This window comes from Grus americana, chromosome 6, assembly GCF_028858705.1.
Source record: "Grus americana isolate bGruAme1 chromosome 6, bGruAme1.mat, whole genome shotgun sequence".
Lineage (NCBI taxonomy): Eukaryota > Metazoa > Chordata > Aves > Gruiformes > Gruidae > Grus > Grus americana.
Window position 1 is genome coordinate 19,585,064 of NC_072857.1, and position 13,367 is coordinate 19,598,430.

At 36.6% G+C, this 13,367-nt stretch overlaps 1 protein-coding gene across 1 annotated transcript in view; it reads right to left on the reverse strand.

The window, feature by feature from the left end:
- The window catches only part of KCNH7 (potassium voltage-gated channel subfamily H member 7), a 230,937-nt gene that overhangs the window by 20,739 nt on the left and 196,831 nt on the right, over positions 1–13,367 (reverse strand). Inside the window, exons 12-14 of the mRNA XM_054830094.1 lie at positions 9,224–9,476; positions 5,778–5,983; positions 2,997–3,096 (exon numbers count right to left, since the gene is read on the reverse strand). Coding sequence (XP_054686069.1) covers positions 2,997–3,096; positions 5,778–5,983; positions 9,224–9,476 — 559 coding nt within the window. The remainder of the gene's footprint in view (positions 1–2,996; positions 3,097–5,777; positions 5,984–9,223; positions 9,477–13,367) is intronic.

Genomic DNA, 13,367 nt, shown 5'->3' on the forward strand with positions numbered 1-13,367 from the left:
ATATCGATGTAACCAACTCTAGTGGTGCCCCATGCAGCAGGGGGTAATAGATTTGCACCCAGAAGCAGTAGAGCAAAAGAAACTTCTTGCCCCTATGTGTTTCCCTTGAAATTAGCTAACTCCCACAGAACTACTAAAGGAAAATGAGAAATGGGCAAGAAAGGGTTGTATTCTGCACTGCTGAAAGAGACAACTGAATGTAGATGGAGCAGCTTGTTGTCCCTCAGTTTTCAGCAGGAGACTAACTTGCCAACCCATCTGAGAGCTTTGTTTGGAACTGCCAGGCAGGAATACTGCTTATTTTAAGCAGTCATGGAGAGAGTTTCTTGGCTGACTGTCAAGCACCTATGGCAACTGGCTAAGGCTGCACCTGCACCTGTGCAAGGAATATCATCCATTATTCTGAAAGACCTGCAAAGAATTTCTTTTGGGTGAGAGCAAGAACAAGCCGGTATATAGCATAAGTGTTAATGTTTGCAGGGGACTTGTGGTATTGCAGTCCTTCCTGGAAACCAGAGAACAAGCTGGTCCCTCGCGTAGCCTTGTAACATTTAAAATCACATATGGCAGAGCCCAACGTACTAGCTAAGATCAATTTTTGTTGACACGGGTAAGAAATGGTGGAAATACGTACAGGTGGAGTGAGAAGGTCTTGCGTAAAATTGGAAAAGCAGTGGTACTAACCGCAGATGCATAACAGAGAGCTGTGTTGATTTTGTTTAACCCCTGATAAAACTCATGCAGGAAGAGTTACCATGGCAACAAGGTCCAAATCAGGCTAGCATGAACTAAAGGCTGAGATAACACAATCCCATTTTTAGCACTCCAAAAGGGAGAAAATCGCTGATGATCACGCTAAAGATGGAAACAATACAATTTCAAGCTGCATTATATGCTAGTAGGTCAAGAGCTGAAAGTAAAGAATGCCAGCAAGAAGACCATTTCATGAGCAACCCCCCCCCCCCCCAATTACAAATCAATAAGAATTTAGTGAGATGTAAAATATCAAAATATAAAAGTGAGAATTCTGGGTTTCTCTATCCTGTTCAAAGTGCAGTTCTGAAATCAAAATACGATTGTTAACAGTCATCACACAACACATATTTTTAATCTGTAAGAATACTGTGACCAGAAATGCATTTGCCAGCTGTGTGTTGAGGAACTCCGTCTTTTCCACTCCAGTTCTTCTGAGGCACTCTGCAGGATCATCCCCAAATATTTATCATTATAGACTAACTATGCTGGATCAAAATAGAATGCCATTCACTCCTGTATGTTAAGTGTTGCAATCAATGGAATATTACTTTACAAGACAATAGTAATCTCTAATTCCCTACAACCTCATACAGGATGTAGGATGGACCACAGACAAATGACATTGAAGGTCTATGACTATGAGGTGTCTGCTGCAGCTATGACAACATACAGAGAATCTGAACAGGGACCAGAGAGGGCAGTAAGCCCGTGGGCCAAAAGTATACTCAGTTACTGGCAAAGGACTCTTACGATTGCATCTTCACCTCAGACGGACTTCCAATGTACCACACTTCTGTCTAACTCGGACATTACCAGATACCATATGGTCATTACCAGGACTAAGGAGCTTGTTGCCAGCCTTATCTCTTCTCCTCCAGTGGTGCAAGTTTTTGTTTGGGTTTTTTTTTTTTTCAAAGACAAACCTGTGGGAAACTATATTCTTTCAAAAGTAATAGAAATAAATGTCTCCAAGAGGATGTTCAGTGTAATCTACTGGGCAAGAACTGTAAAAGCCTAAGGGTCTTGGTGCCACATTGACACCTGAGAATTCTATTTGTAATTCTGCAGCAGGCACAACATGAAAGATCACTTCCATCTTGTCTAGGTGGCAGCGTATGTTTTCTCATAAGAAATGTGAAGGTTATTCAGGCAAAGCACCTCTGTCAACAGATTCTTTGTGAAGAGCAGATTGAATATTTCATGGGGACATTTTCCTGACAGATTTGTTGTCAGTCTTGGCTTCCTGCCCTAAAGACGCTTCTTTGATCGAACGGCAATGTCATTGTTCTGAGTAGCCACGCTCTGGATTAAAGTCTTCCTTCATCGAGCATTATACCTGCTATGTATGTTTAAAGTGTTCCCATTTATTATCAGCTACTCTGCAACTCTAAAATTGGTATTATGCTGCATTTAGGATTGGGGTTTAACTGTGTGGTATGAAAGACAGGCATATCAGAAACAGTTATTTGTCAGACAAACCACTGGACCATAAAAGTGTAATGTTATTCAAGGAATTGTGCTTTCCCTATGTAAAAATGAAAATCCTGCGAGTATCAGTTTATTTGTCTTCATGACTGTTGCTGTCTGACCACAGCTACTATCTACTGTTCCTGGTACTGAATACTGGTGACATAGTTTACTATTTCACTGTTTTTTCTTTCATTAGGATTACTTTCAAAAACCTCTAAGGTGAATGTACATACAGAAAATGTTACCTGAACTCTTGCCAGGACAGCCATTTGCACATTACCATATGAATCAAAATCTGACTATGGTGAATCTACCGTGTCCTGAACACAAAATCTTTTAATACCAGGGAGAAACACTACCTAGCATCAAATTCAACAAAGCACTTTGCTGAGGAAATAAAATCAATGCTGCTAATAAATATTCCAATAGACTAGCTTCTCCAAACAGTTTAAAGCATGGTGTCTCAGAAAATACATATTGTTTAAGAGATCATATACATATATATATATCTCTCAAGGAAAATAAAGTACTTTAGTGTTTGAACAGCTCTGCACTGGTAGGTGTGAAATCATAGAAAGGTGGAACTGATCTCCTCTAGTCATATATAACCATATAGGAGACAATGCAGACTGTTTTTGCTGCTCAACTGGATTCTCAAGAGCTGCTACAGTAACAGCCAACATGGGACCCTAATGTACCCAGCATTACCAAGTGAAATACCAATGAATAATGAAGCAGTGCTGTCTGATGTAAGAAATGAAGTTAATTACCTTTCTCTATTTCACTTTGAAAGGACAATTTCCGTCTTCGTAGTTTGCAGTTATCTCCATCCATATCATTAGTAGTTTGTGATCTTATTACGAGGTCAGACTTGATTAATGAAATATGAAACATAATGACAGATTAGTCCCATCTAAAGAGAGCAGGTTTTCAATAGGTGATTGACTGTTAATCCTGTTCAAGCTTTAAGAAAGGCAATATTACACAAGTCAGTCTGCGTCAACCTCTCCATCCCCAGCTAATGGTATTGCTCAATGCTAACCTTAAAAAGTTCACGCAAATTAAGCAAAACCAACAGTGTCACCCCCGATGGTGAAACAAAAGTATCCTGATAACAAGCTTACATGGAAAGACATGTGTTCATGTGTTATCAGCTTCCTGAACTTGCACAGATGTGGTTTAACTAATCTTAGAGAAAGTAATGAAAAAAATTAAATAACCTCTAACAGAGAACGTATATGATTGCAAGAAGTAATGTGGTAACTGATTGTAATTAGATTTACATTTAACTACATGGCAATGATTATAAAGGTTACATTTTACAACAATAAATATATATCATATATATTTATTATATATTTTTATATATGAATATAAACACCAGACACTTTACCCCTCATTATTCTATCTTTCTAGACCCTCCCTTCGTCTCTATTGGATTCAGTTCATTCAGATACTTATTTCCATAGCAGAACACAGTCTTTTTCCATCCATCTCATAGAAGATGGGTGGGCTTTTTTTGCCATAATAAATACAAGATGCATTATACTCTTCTTTCTACTTATTTAAAACTGAGAAATTTACAAATAAGCAAATACAAGACCAGTTATGCTCTTTGTGTACATACCCATGGCATTGGCTTCAGCCTACTTCCCTTCCCTGTGCTAGTGAGGGTTCCCATACCACTCAAGTAAGCAGATTTGCATGTGGGAGAAGGGCAGAGGGAAAGAAGTGGGAAGTGTTTACATCTTTCTCTATTCCCTTCATTGTAAACCTGGTGGGGAAGGTGCTTCAGTGGTGGCCCACTGGTAGAATAACTGCAGGAAGAAAAAGGCACTTTTACACAAATAGGAGGACAGGAGCAGAAGTTGAGGCAGAAGCACCTATTATTCAGATAACAAATCTGCATCTGAGTGATGTTTGGAAGATCAGAATGTGCTCATCACTTCTTTTGGGGGATGATTTTCTGGATTGCAATAGATAGTGGAAGGCAAGCGGAATTGCTAGAGAAAACTGATTTTGCAAGCTCGGAGGCATGGGTGAGCCTGTCCTCCCTTCCCCGTCTCTGTGAAGTCTAACGATTTTTTCTTAGTGGCTGGTACAGCAGTAAGAAAGAACAACTGAAAAATTTCTACAGAGCAGTGAGGACTTTCTTTGTGTACTCTACACCACAACACAGAAGATGGAATTTTGTTTCAATTTTCTCAGATCCAAGGAAAAAATAGTGATAAAACATTGATGACAATGTAATTGCAGGAAATAATTGCTCGGACTAAAATTGTTAATGTGAATTTATCCTCAAAGAATTTTTCAAATATGTGGACTTTCAGTTTTAACATAAATTTATCACTAAATTATAAATTAATTGTATTATATTTCACGTCATTCATAATGATGACCTTTTTAATAAACACAAAAGGCTGACTTTTACAATATAGAATTGGTCTTTCATTTTCAGAATGATCCTTTTTTTAAAAAAAAGGCTCAAAATAAAAAGAAGTGACATTTCTTGTCAGAAGTTATATTTGTTTTTAATATTTTAAACTAAAGATCCACATGTGAGTAGCAAAGAGTATTATTTACAGCCCAAACCAGTGTTTTTTGTCTCCTTTTTTCTTAGAAGGCCTTTGAGGCCAAATTATGTTAGTTCCTTCTCACTGAACCTCTGTTTTTCTTTAAAAGTATAGTCAGAAACCACAAAATGGCAGCATCTCAGAAATAATGAAATGTAAAGTAGTCATTCTACGGGCAGCGTAGTCCATGTTTCATGGCCAGTGCTGGTGGACCCTGCAACCTTCTAGGGAAAGCTTTAGCACCAGTAGGATGAGCTGGGCAATAGCCTTTCCTCTCTACCCTTCTTGCCAAACCTCCTCTTTCTTTTCCAATTCAGCTCGACCTCGGTAGTCTGAGATAAGAAAACACTGGTAATTTTTCTGCTTTCTTGAAGATACAATCTGGGCAAAAGGAGAGTCACTATGGGAAAAAGAGACCAAGAAATCCCTGCAAATCTGAAGACTGAGTGAAATTTGAAAAGTCCCTTGTAGACTTTTAGTCTCCTAGGAGGTAGGGTGCACTCCAAGATAAGAGAATTAACAATTCATGTTTGAAAGGCAATTAAATATTTTCTATTGTTAGGCACAGAATGAATCCAGATAATCTGATTTATCTTTATTTTATGGCTGCACAATTATATTTAGTGTCAAATGTTCCCCTTGTGGTGACCCAGGCTCTAGTCATCTAAAAAACCATATTTTCCGTGACTTTAACAAAACATCCAAAATCCCCCTGGCTGAAACTTTAATACTCTTTAAATATAGAACCAAATCCTGTTAGATTAACAACATCTGAATCATTTCATTGACTTCTGCTGAGTTTAACTTACTTCAGTAGGAGTAATCAAGTGAGTATATTTTTTAAAAATAGGATTTGCCCTCAGGCTTTTAGCTTTTAATTTTGCTAACCTTGTTTTTTCAATTGCTATTTTCAAGTTTTGATACTGAGGGACAGATTCAGCCCAATAATAAGAAAAAAAAATCACTTATTGTATGTACCTTTGCAGTTTCATCTCTCAGATTAAAAGTCAGTTCTAGATTGGTGAGGAAGAGATCAGAAAATTCAGGGTACATGTCCAGAACTTCTAGTAGATCTTCTCGCTGGATTTTATGCAAATCACAGTAAGTTAAAGCTCTCACATCTGCATTTGACTTTCCTGGTTTTGCATAAAGATGTACCATCTCTCCAAAAATATCATTTTTCCCTGCAGAAAGAAAATTAGATGGCTATTATTATTTTAAACATGAATAAGCCATTAAATTGAATGATGTATTTCTTTATGACAACAGTGTAGAATACTTGATTTTACATGAAGTGATACAATCAGATTACCATTGCACATTTGTTGTTGTAAATCAAAAGTATTATTACTAAATATTAAAAATAAAATTATTAAAGTCAATGAAATTACAGAGACATATAACTGGACTAAGTGAAAGAAAAATCTACTTTCATCACAGTTTTTCTTCAGTTCCATCAAAACAGCATGACTGGAGCAGGCTCCTTTGTCCTTTCTCATAAAAACATTATTTGCTGATTTAAATCATATTCTTATGATGACAAAGATGTAATTTCTGTTGCTCAGTAGAGTCCAGGACCTGTCTGACCTGGAAGCTCATTTTATTGGGAATTACATGAAGAAACAGACCACATTTGGAATATATTTTAGTAGAAAATGACTTAGTTTTTATATTTTTCAGAGGGAATGCAACACTTGCAAGACACACAAGTTGTTTTAAAGAAGCTCTTTAAACATAGCCGCTTCTATTTTGATAGTATTACAATTCTTTGCATCAATGTTGACACATCCGCTGTACCTGTTTGCTGAAATTGTAATCTCTATTTAATTGCTCATTTTCCCCAAATCTGCACCTAACCTTCATAAATGCAGAGCAGCTGCAGCTGTAGACATGTGCAAAATATGCTTTAAACTAAGGGTTGCAGGGGTTACTTGCAAAATGGGGTTTGGGGGAGAACTGGGAGAACACTTGTGGAAAAGAATAGTCATCATAGCAATTGAGAAATAGTAGACTGGTAAAAAAGAATATAGGGGTGATTTTGCCTCTCTGTTAAATGTTTGTGGCTTTTATATTACTGCAAGTTACTGTAAGTAATTCTGGTTTCTCCATTTTCTAAAAAGAAAGCTGAAAACTGGGTGAGCAAGCAGCTAAAAGATGCAAAAAATAATTTAAGGCCTAATTTAGAGTGAGGCTCTTAAAAAGCACAATCTGTTTAGCTCATCAACAGGAAGATTAAGATGTAACCTGATTATATTGTATATATTCTTATAGAGAGAAAAAATTACTTGGTATTAAATGCCTCTAGAATATAATAAGGAATGCATAGCAAGAACCAATGGAAAGAAATTGAAGCAAGATAATTTCATATTGGAAATAAAGCACACATTTTTAACAATAAAAAAAATCAACTATGGAAATGAACTGCCAAGAAAAGTGATCACTTTTTCATCTCGTTATGTCTTCAGCTCAAAACCCGTTGCTTTTCTTTCACCAAACACAGTACATTAGATACAACAGATAGTTAAAGGTATGAAATGCAACAGGAGTCAGAGGTTAGACAATATAATCTAATAGTCCTTCTGGCCTTAATGTTTATGAATGCAGAGGTCCCTATTCAAGGCATATAATACCTTCTCTGCGATATGACTGTTCGACACGATCACAGTATTTTTATATCTGGTCTGCAAAGCTGAAAGAGGTGGTAGATTCTATGAGGTCCACAGCCATCGTATTTTCTAAGGATATGGCACAGAATTATTGTTGTCAGATCAGTACTGATCAGCCCTTACTCAGCAGCATCACAGTGCTGACGAGGAAAATGGGGACAAAACTAACATTTCTCAGAATTCTTTGATTTCTGCGATGAAGTTGCAATATTCGTTAAGGGTAGAAACTTCATCCATGCTACCTCTGTTGAACTGAAATCTTTTCAACCCCAGAGGACAAAGCATTATGTGGTTTTTATGTTCATTTCTGTGTGTAAGATTTTCAAAAAGAGGAATTAACTAAAAATGTTTGGCTAAGTATTGATAACCTTTGCTAGGTTTCTGTGTGGTTTCATTGCAGAGTAATTTTCATTTGTGTAATTTTCTATTCTTTTTTAGCAGATTCTTCATGATACCACAGACTCTTTGACTGTGGGCAGCTATCAGGCAGGCTCCTGCTTCACGGATGGTGCAACAGATGTGGGCCCATAGAGAAGCTCCTTTCAGCTGCAGTTGTGCATAACTGTCTCTCTCTCTGTCTGGACCACCATTCCCTGGGAAAGCAGGGCTCCAACCTGCGGCCCCCAGTGTGAGGAGCTGTAGGCTGGAAGAGATATCGTGTCTTTGCCCTGCAGTGTGAGCGCACGGGGATCTGATGTGCATAACATCCAAACTCGACCAGCCTACGTCTTTGGTCCAGGAAGAAATTAATGAGTTCATAAACTTGTCAGTTTTTCTTGATTGTGAGTGCTTTGGAAATTTACACGTTTTGATGTAAGAGTTGAAATCTTCGATGAAGCACACTCTTCATAATCAGGGGAAGACATTCACAAAGGTAAGTAAAAACCTCACAGTGTTATACTTGCATGCTCCCCACTTTGCTTGTGCCTAAAGCTGGCCCAGCTGATGAGGTGTAACAGCATGAAATGACAAATTATCTTGATAACACCATCTAAACCTAGGGAAGGATTGCTGTAGGCACACCTTTGTACTTCTGCTCACGTATCCACCCTGCAAAGTACTAGCAGAATAATCAGTTACAAGTGGGTTAATAGCAACATACTGTTACCAGTCCACATTTTGCTTCAGCTACTTTTCTGGCTGTAAGTTCCTACAGTGGATGATAAACCGAAAGGAGAACATATGAATGATGTTACAGCTGGTGTAGGTTTCTGCACAGCAAAATCCTTATCTACTCAATTATTCTTTGCATTCTTATTACCTGATATTAAATAGGAGAAACAAATCAATAGTCTTGTTCAGGCAGGGTATGCTCAGTGGGCAGAAGCAGATGTTTCTGAAAACCTCTAGAAGACATTTTGAATGCCTAAAGCAGATACATATTTTTCTCCAGATAGTATATAGGGGGTCTATGTGTCTCGGTACCCTCGGACACTGTTCAAGAAAAGGGTATCCTTGACTTTGTTTCTTGCAGCATAATCAGAACTGGAGTAATTTGATATCTGCTTGCCTCAGCTTGCAGCTTATAATTTACCTAGGGATAAACTGACTCACTCCTGCTCTTACATTTTAGATATCCAAGCACATGGGCTCTATATTGCAGTGACGTAGACTTTGGTCCTTAAACAAATTATTTCTCTGCTTGATTTTAAATAACAGTGAATAAAACATTTAAAAATTTCCTTCCCCAGGAACAACAGTGGATATTTCTTTTCAATCCCCTGACTATTTTAACATGCCTTGTAGTGATCTACTTACCAAGAATGGCTACAACAATGTCACTCTTAAGGATTTCAATGGAACCTCTTGACACAAAGTAAAGAGCAGTGAGAACATCTCCACAGTGCACTAAAGTGTCTCCAGGAGGTGCATGTGTTGTCTTAAATTTCATAGCCAAAGCTCGAAGACAGCCTTTACTGGCCCCTCGGAAAGCTTTGCAATTCTGAAGTAAATTTTGGTTGAGGTGCAGACAAATGTCGGCTTGTAAGCATTCTGGAAACCCCTTCAGGACCTGGAAAGACAAGCATAAGGATTTCATGTGAATGCTATGAAAGTTGCTTAATATAATTTTTATGTTTTCTTCCTGGACAGAAAGAAAGAAGTGACATACAAATAGAGGTGATCCTAAGAGCTGCCAGAGTATTACAATTCAACAAGTACATAGTGTAATCATATAGATTACAATACTAATGTACATACTAATGTATGTAGTGATTACAAAACTTGTTATTCAGATTTCTTTCATTGCAAGAAATGGTATCAAGGTATATGAATGAATATACTGCAGTAAAATAACAAATAAGATGGCTAAATGGAGAGTCTTGACTGACTTTCACCTATTTGAACTAATATGACTATTTCCTTTTTATCAATTATAAAAGTATTACATTTAATATAAGAGAGGTTTTTGCTGAAATAACAATGACATTTGTAAAATGAAAACTATCTGAACAAGATCAGATATTTTTCAGAGACAGGGCATTTTAATGGGATTTTCATGTTGAATATATTCTACTTGTAAGTATAGGACTTAGATTTTTATCAGAAAAAGCAACATGTGCCACCGAAACAATGATGTTATGCAGATTTACATAGGCAGATGATTACTTCAGCAAACCACAGGGCTACTTGCTATGGTCTTTGCTCATCTCTTACTCAAAACAATGGGAGTTTGCCTCAAGTAGAACCACAGGATTCCTCTTGGGTACCATGGTAACATGTTAATTTTGTGTAGAAGAAAAAAAGTGAGCTACTTCCAACGTGCGAGCTTTTCTAAATTGTCTAGGATCGTATTACCTCTGATTCTTTTAGAATCAATAAACATTTCTGCTACTGACTCCTACGGGAGTACTGCCCACCTCGTGACTCTGCCCACTGGGTTAAGGCATGGGCCTGACACATTGTTATGCCCCACCCTTTCTTTCTGGTACATCCCGTTATCTGCTGTCCGTGATGTTAATGGCTCATGTGCTTTCCCTGGGACCGGCCACATCTGTTGCATATTCGTAAGGACAAAACATGAACCGATGCTATCATTCTTACGAATATGTGAGGAGGATGTGTCTTTTTGTTATTAGAGCAGTCTATTAATTCATTCCTGTTCCTATTAATTCTATCCTTTGCACTGTTTTTCTACAAACATGCAAATATTCCTGCACAGAAAGAAATATATACAAAATACATTCACTTGTTGCTGTATTAATTCTTACTTCAGCACAATAAAGGTCTGTGCACTCACTCTTATTGCATAAAGATATTCACAACTCATATCCCTTGCTAACGGAGAAGATGAGCACATTTCTGATATGAGGCTTCTGTCCACACAATCCAAGCTATGATTTACAAATGAAATATTAGTACCTTTAACTGAGTTGAAATGTTTCTATGATTGCTAATGGAAATCAATGCTGTGAAATAACAAATAGAATGTTTTAACACACATATATACAAAAATTTTATGAGCTATAGGGCATCACCACATGAAATTTATACATCCTCAGAAAAAGCCAGCATTCAACAACAATAAGCAAAAGAAAACATGATAAATGAAAAGCTTCTGTGATGCCACACTGTTTTCAGTATCTATCACACACTAGAAATAGCTTAGTATGCAATCATTCTTTTTATTTTAATGTAATTATATTGAAATAAAAATATTATGGGTTGCAGCAAGTTATTTACTGAATGATACTGAGAAACTGATAACCAAATACTTCTGGTCAATGATACAGGTAGAGAAAAATTACAGGTGTTTATTTTGAAGTTGTTTTCTAGTCATGTGAGTAAAAAAGACCTATTTTGAATTAATTCTTTTGCTATACATCTGTCTGAATATAATTTAGAAGAGCTCAATTTTTTATAGGATGCAAAATAGGAAATACATTTTCAATTCAGAGGTACTTACAGGAAAAGGTATTTGATTTGTTAGAAAGTCAGGAGCACAGCCTTAGGATAAATTGTATTCATTTTTCACATCAGCTTCTGTTTATCTCATTTATCAAGGGATTGTACTTTACCATTAAGCAAAAACCATGCAGACCATGTGTGTTTATATTTCTGAAGATACTTTGGGTATTTCTTTAAAGAAACAATTATTTTGATAATGAATTTATACTTAACACGAAACTGTTCTAAAATCATTGCATATTAGTTAATACTTACTTATATGCCAATAACATCTGAAAGATACTAGCCTCTGTTCAAGTATCTGTGATTAAAAAGTCCCTGCCCCATGGAGCTTACACTCTAAAACAGTTGTTATACATCAGAGAGGAAGAACATTTACTCTTTAACAGCACATTGTCAAATGTCCAGAAGGAAGACAGGTGCCCCAATAACATTTATTTCCAGTGGAGTCTTGGAGATTACTCCACTAACACAAGTTTAGAAATGCAAAAAAGAAGCTGATTGGAAGATAAATTTGTTAAAATGTTGCTACATAATACAATACTAAAAGGAGCTTACCATATCACACACACTGTATGTAGTGAGGTATTTAATCCAAGTCCAGTAGCTGACACTATACAGAATTTGATGTTTCTAAACTAAGTATTATGTTGTGCAGTACAGACATCTTGCCAACTCAAGCCTCCTTGTACGTTCCTAATATTCAGATTTTCATTACTTTGAGAAAATATTTCTTATTCATCAATTTTTAGCTTGTGTTAATAAGGAGGTATCTGATTGTCACAGATATCTTTGATTGTCTGTGTAGAGCATGAACAATTGTATTGAAACTTATGTTCTTACAATGTGGCGAGCAACATCAATAGATTACGTGTACACATACTGACTACTCTAAATATTAGAAAATCATCCATGCAATCTTCAAAATCATGAGATTAGCTTAAAAATAACAAAACTCTAAATATTGCATTTCACTTCTTTTGATTTGTTGTGAGCTTTTGGAGTCTTTAAAAACATTTAAGTCACACTCCAATGTGACAAGAAAAATTTAAAATATACTTTTCTAAACAACTAAAAGCCAGCATAATCTTCAAATTACATGAATGCAGGAGTAGGTAATGCAAAAATAAAATCAGAATTGCTCTTTAAATAGCATTATTCTCAATGACAAATCCAAAATTAATAAATCATTTGAATACAGGTTTGGGTTTCAATTTCTCCATTATTTCCTCACATGTTTCTATTGTTACATTCAATACCTCCTCAATAGTGATTCCACCGCACCCTGGTGAGAAAAATCTTGGATTCTCATGGTTAGAATCATGTTTAGAACCAGAACTCATGCATAATTCAAGAGACACAGATCTTCTAAAAAAGACATGTAACAAGATCTAAAATCAGCCTCAACCATCTCCCCTTCAAAAAAAAAAAAAAATAAAAAAAGAAAATCAGTCATGATGCTGTGACCATAGCCTCCAGTTGTGTCTCATTGATAGTTACCAAGTCCAAGTTCAGTCGTCTCTTCCTGTCTGGAATAAAACTTATTCCACATCAAATATTGTAGGTTTATCTACTTGGCTGGCTTAGAGAGGAGGAAAGTGTCATTTAGAGAGAAGTACAACATTTAATGTGGGATAAGTGATTGAAGTTTAGTAAGGATGGTAGGGACATGATTCATATTGCCTTGAAGAATATGGTCTTTCATAAGTAGAGAGGGAGTCCAGCTTCATTAACTTCTCTTTTTCAAGATGACACCAAGATGCAAAAACTAACTCAGCAAAGAGACTGAGCAGCTGAAGGTACAAAGAGGCGGGAATAAATATACTTCGTGTTGTAGACTTAATCTGTATTTGGATCTCATCTGTGTAATACAGATCTCGGGATATGGTGACATTGGCATCGCTAAATGCTGAATAAAATTCTTGAACAATTTGAATAATAAATTTTGAACTAATTACAGGGACCAAACCCCATACCTTGGAAGGCTCACTGTAGT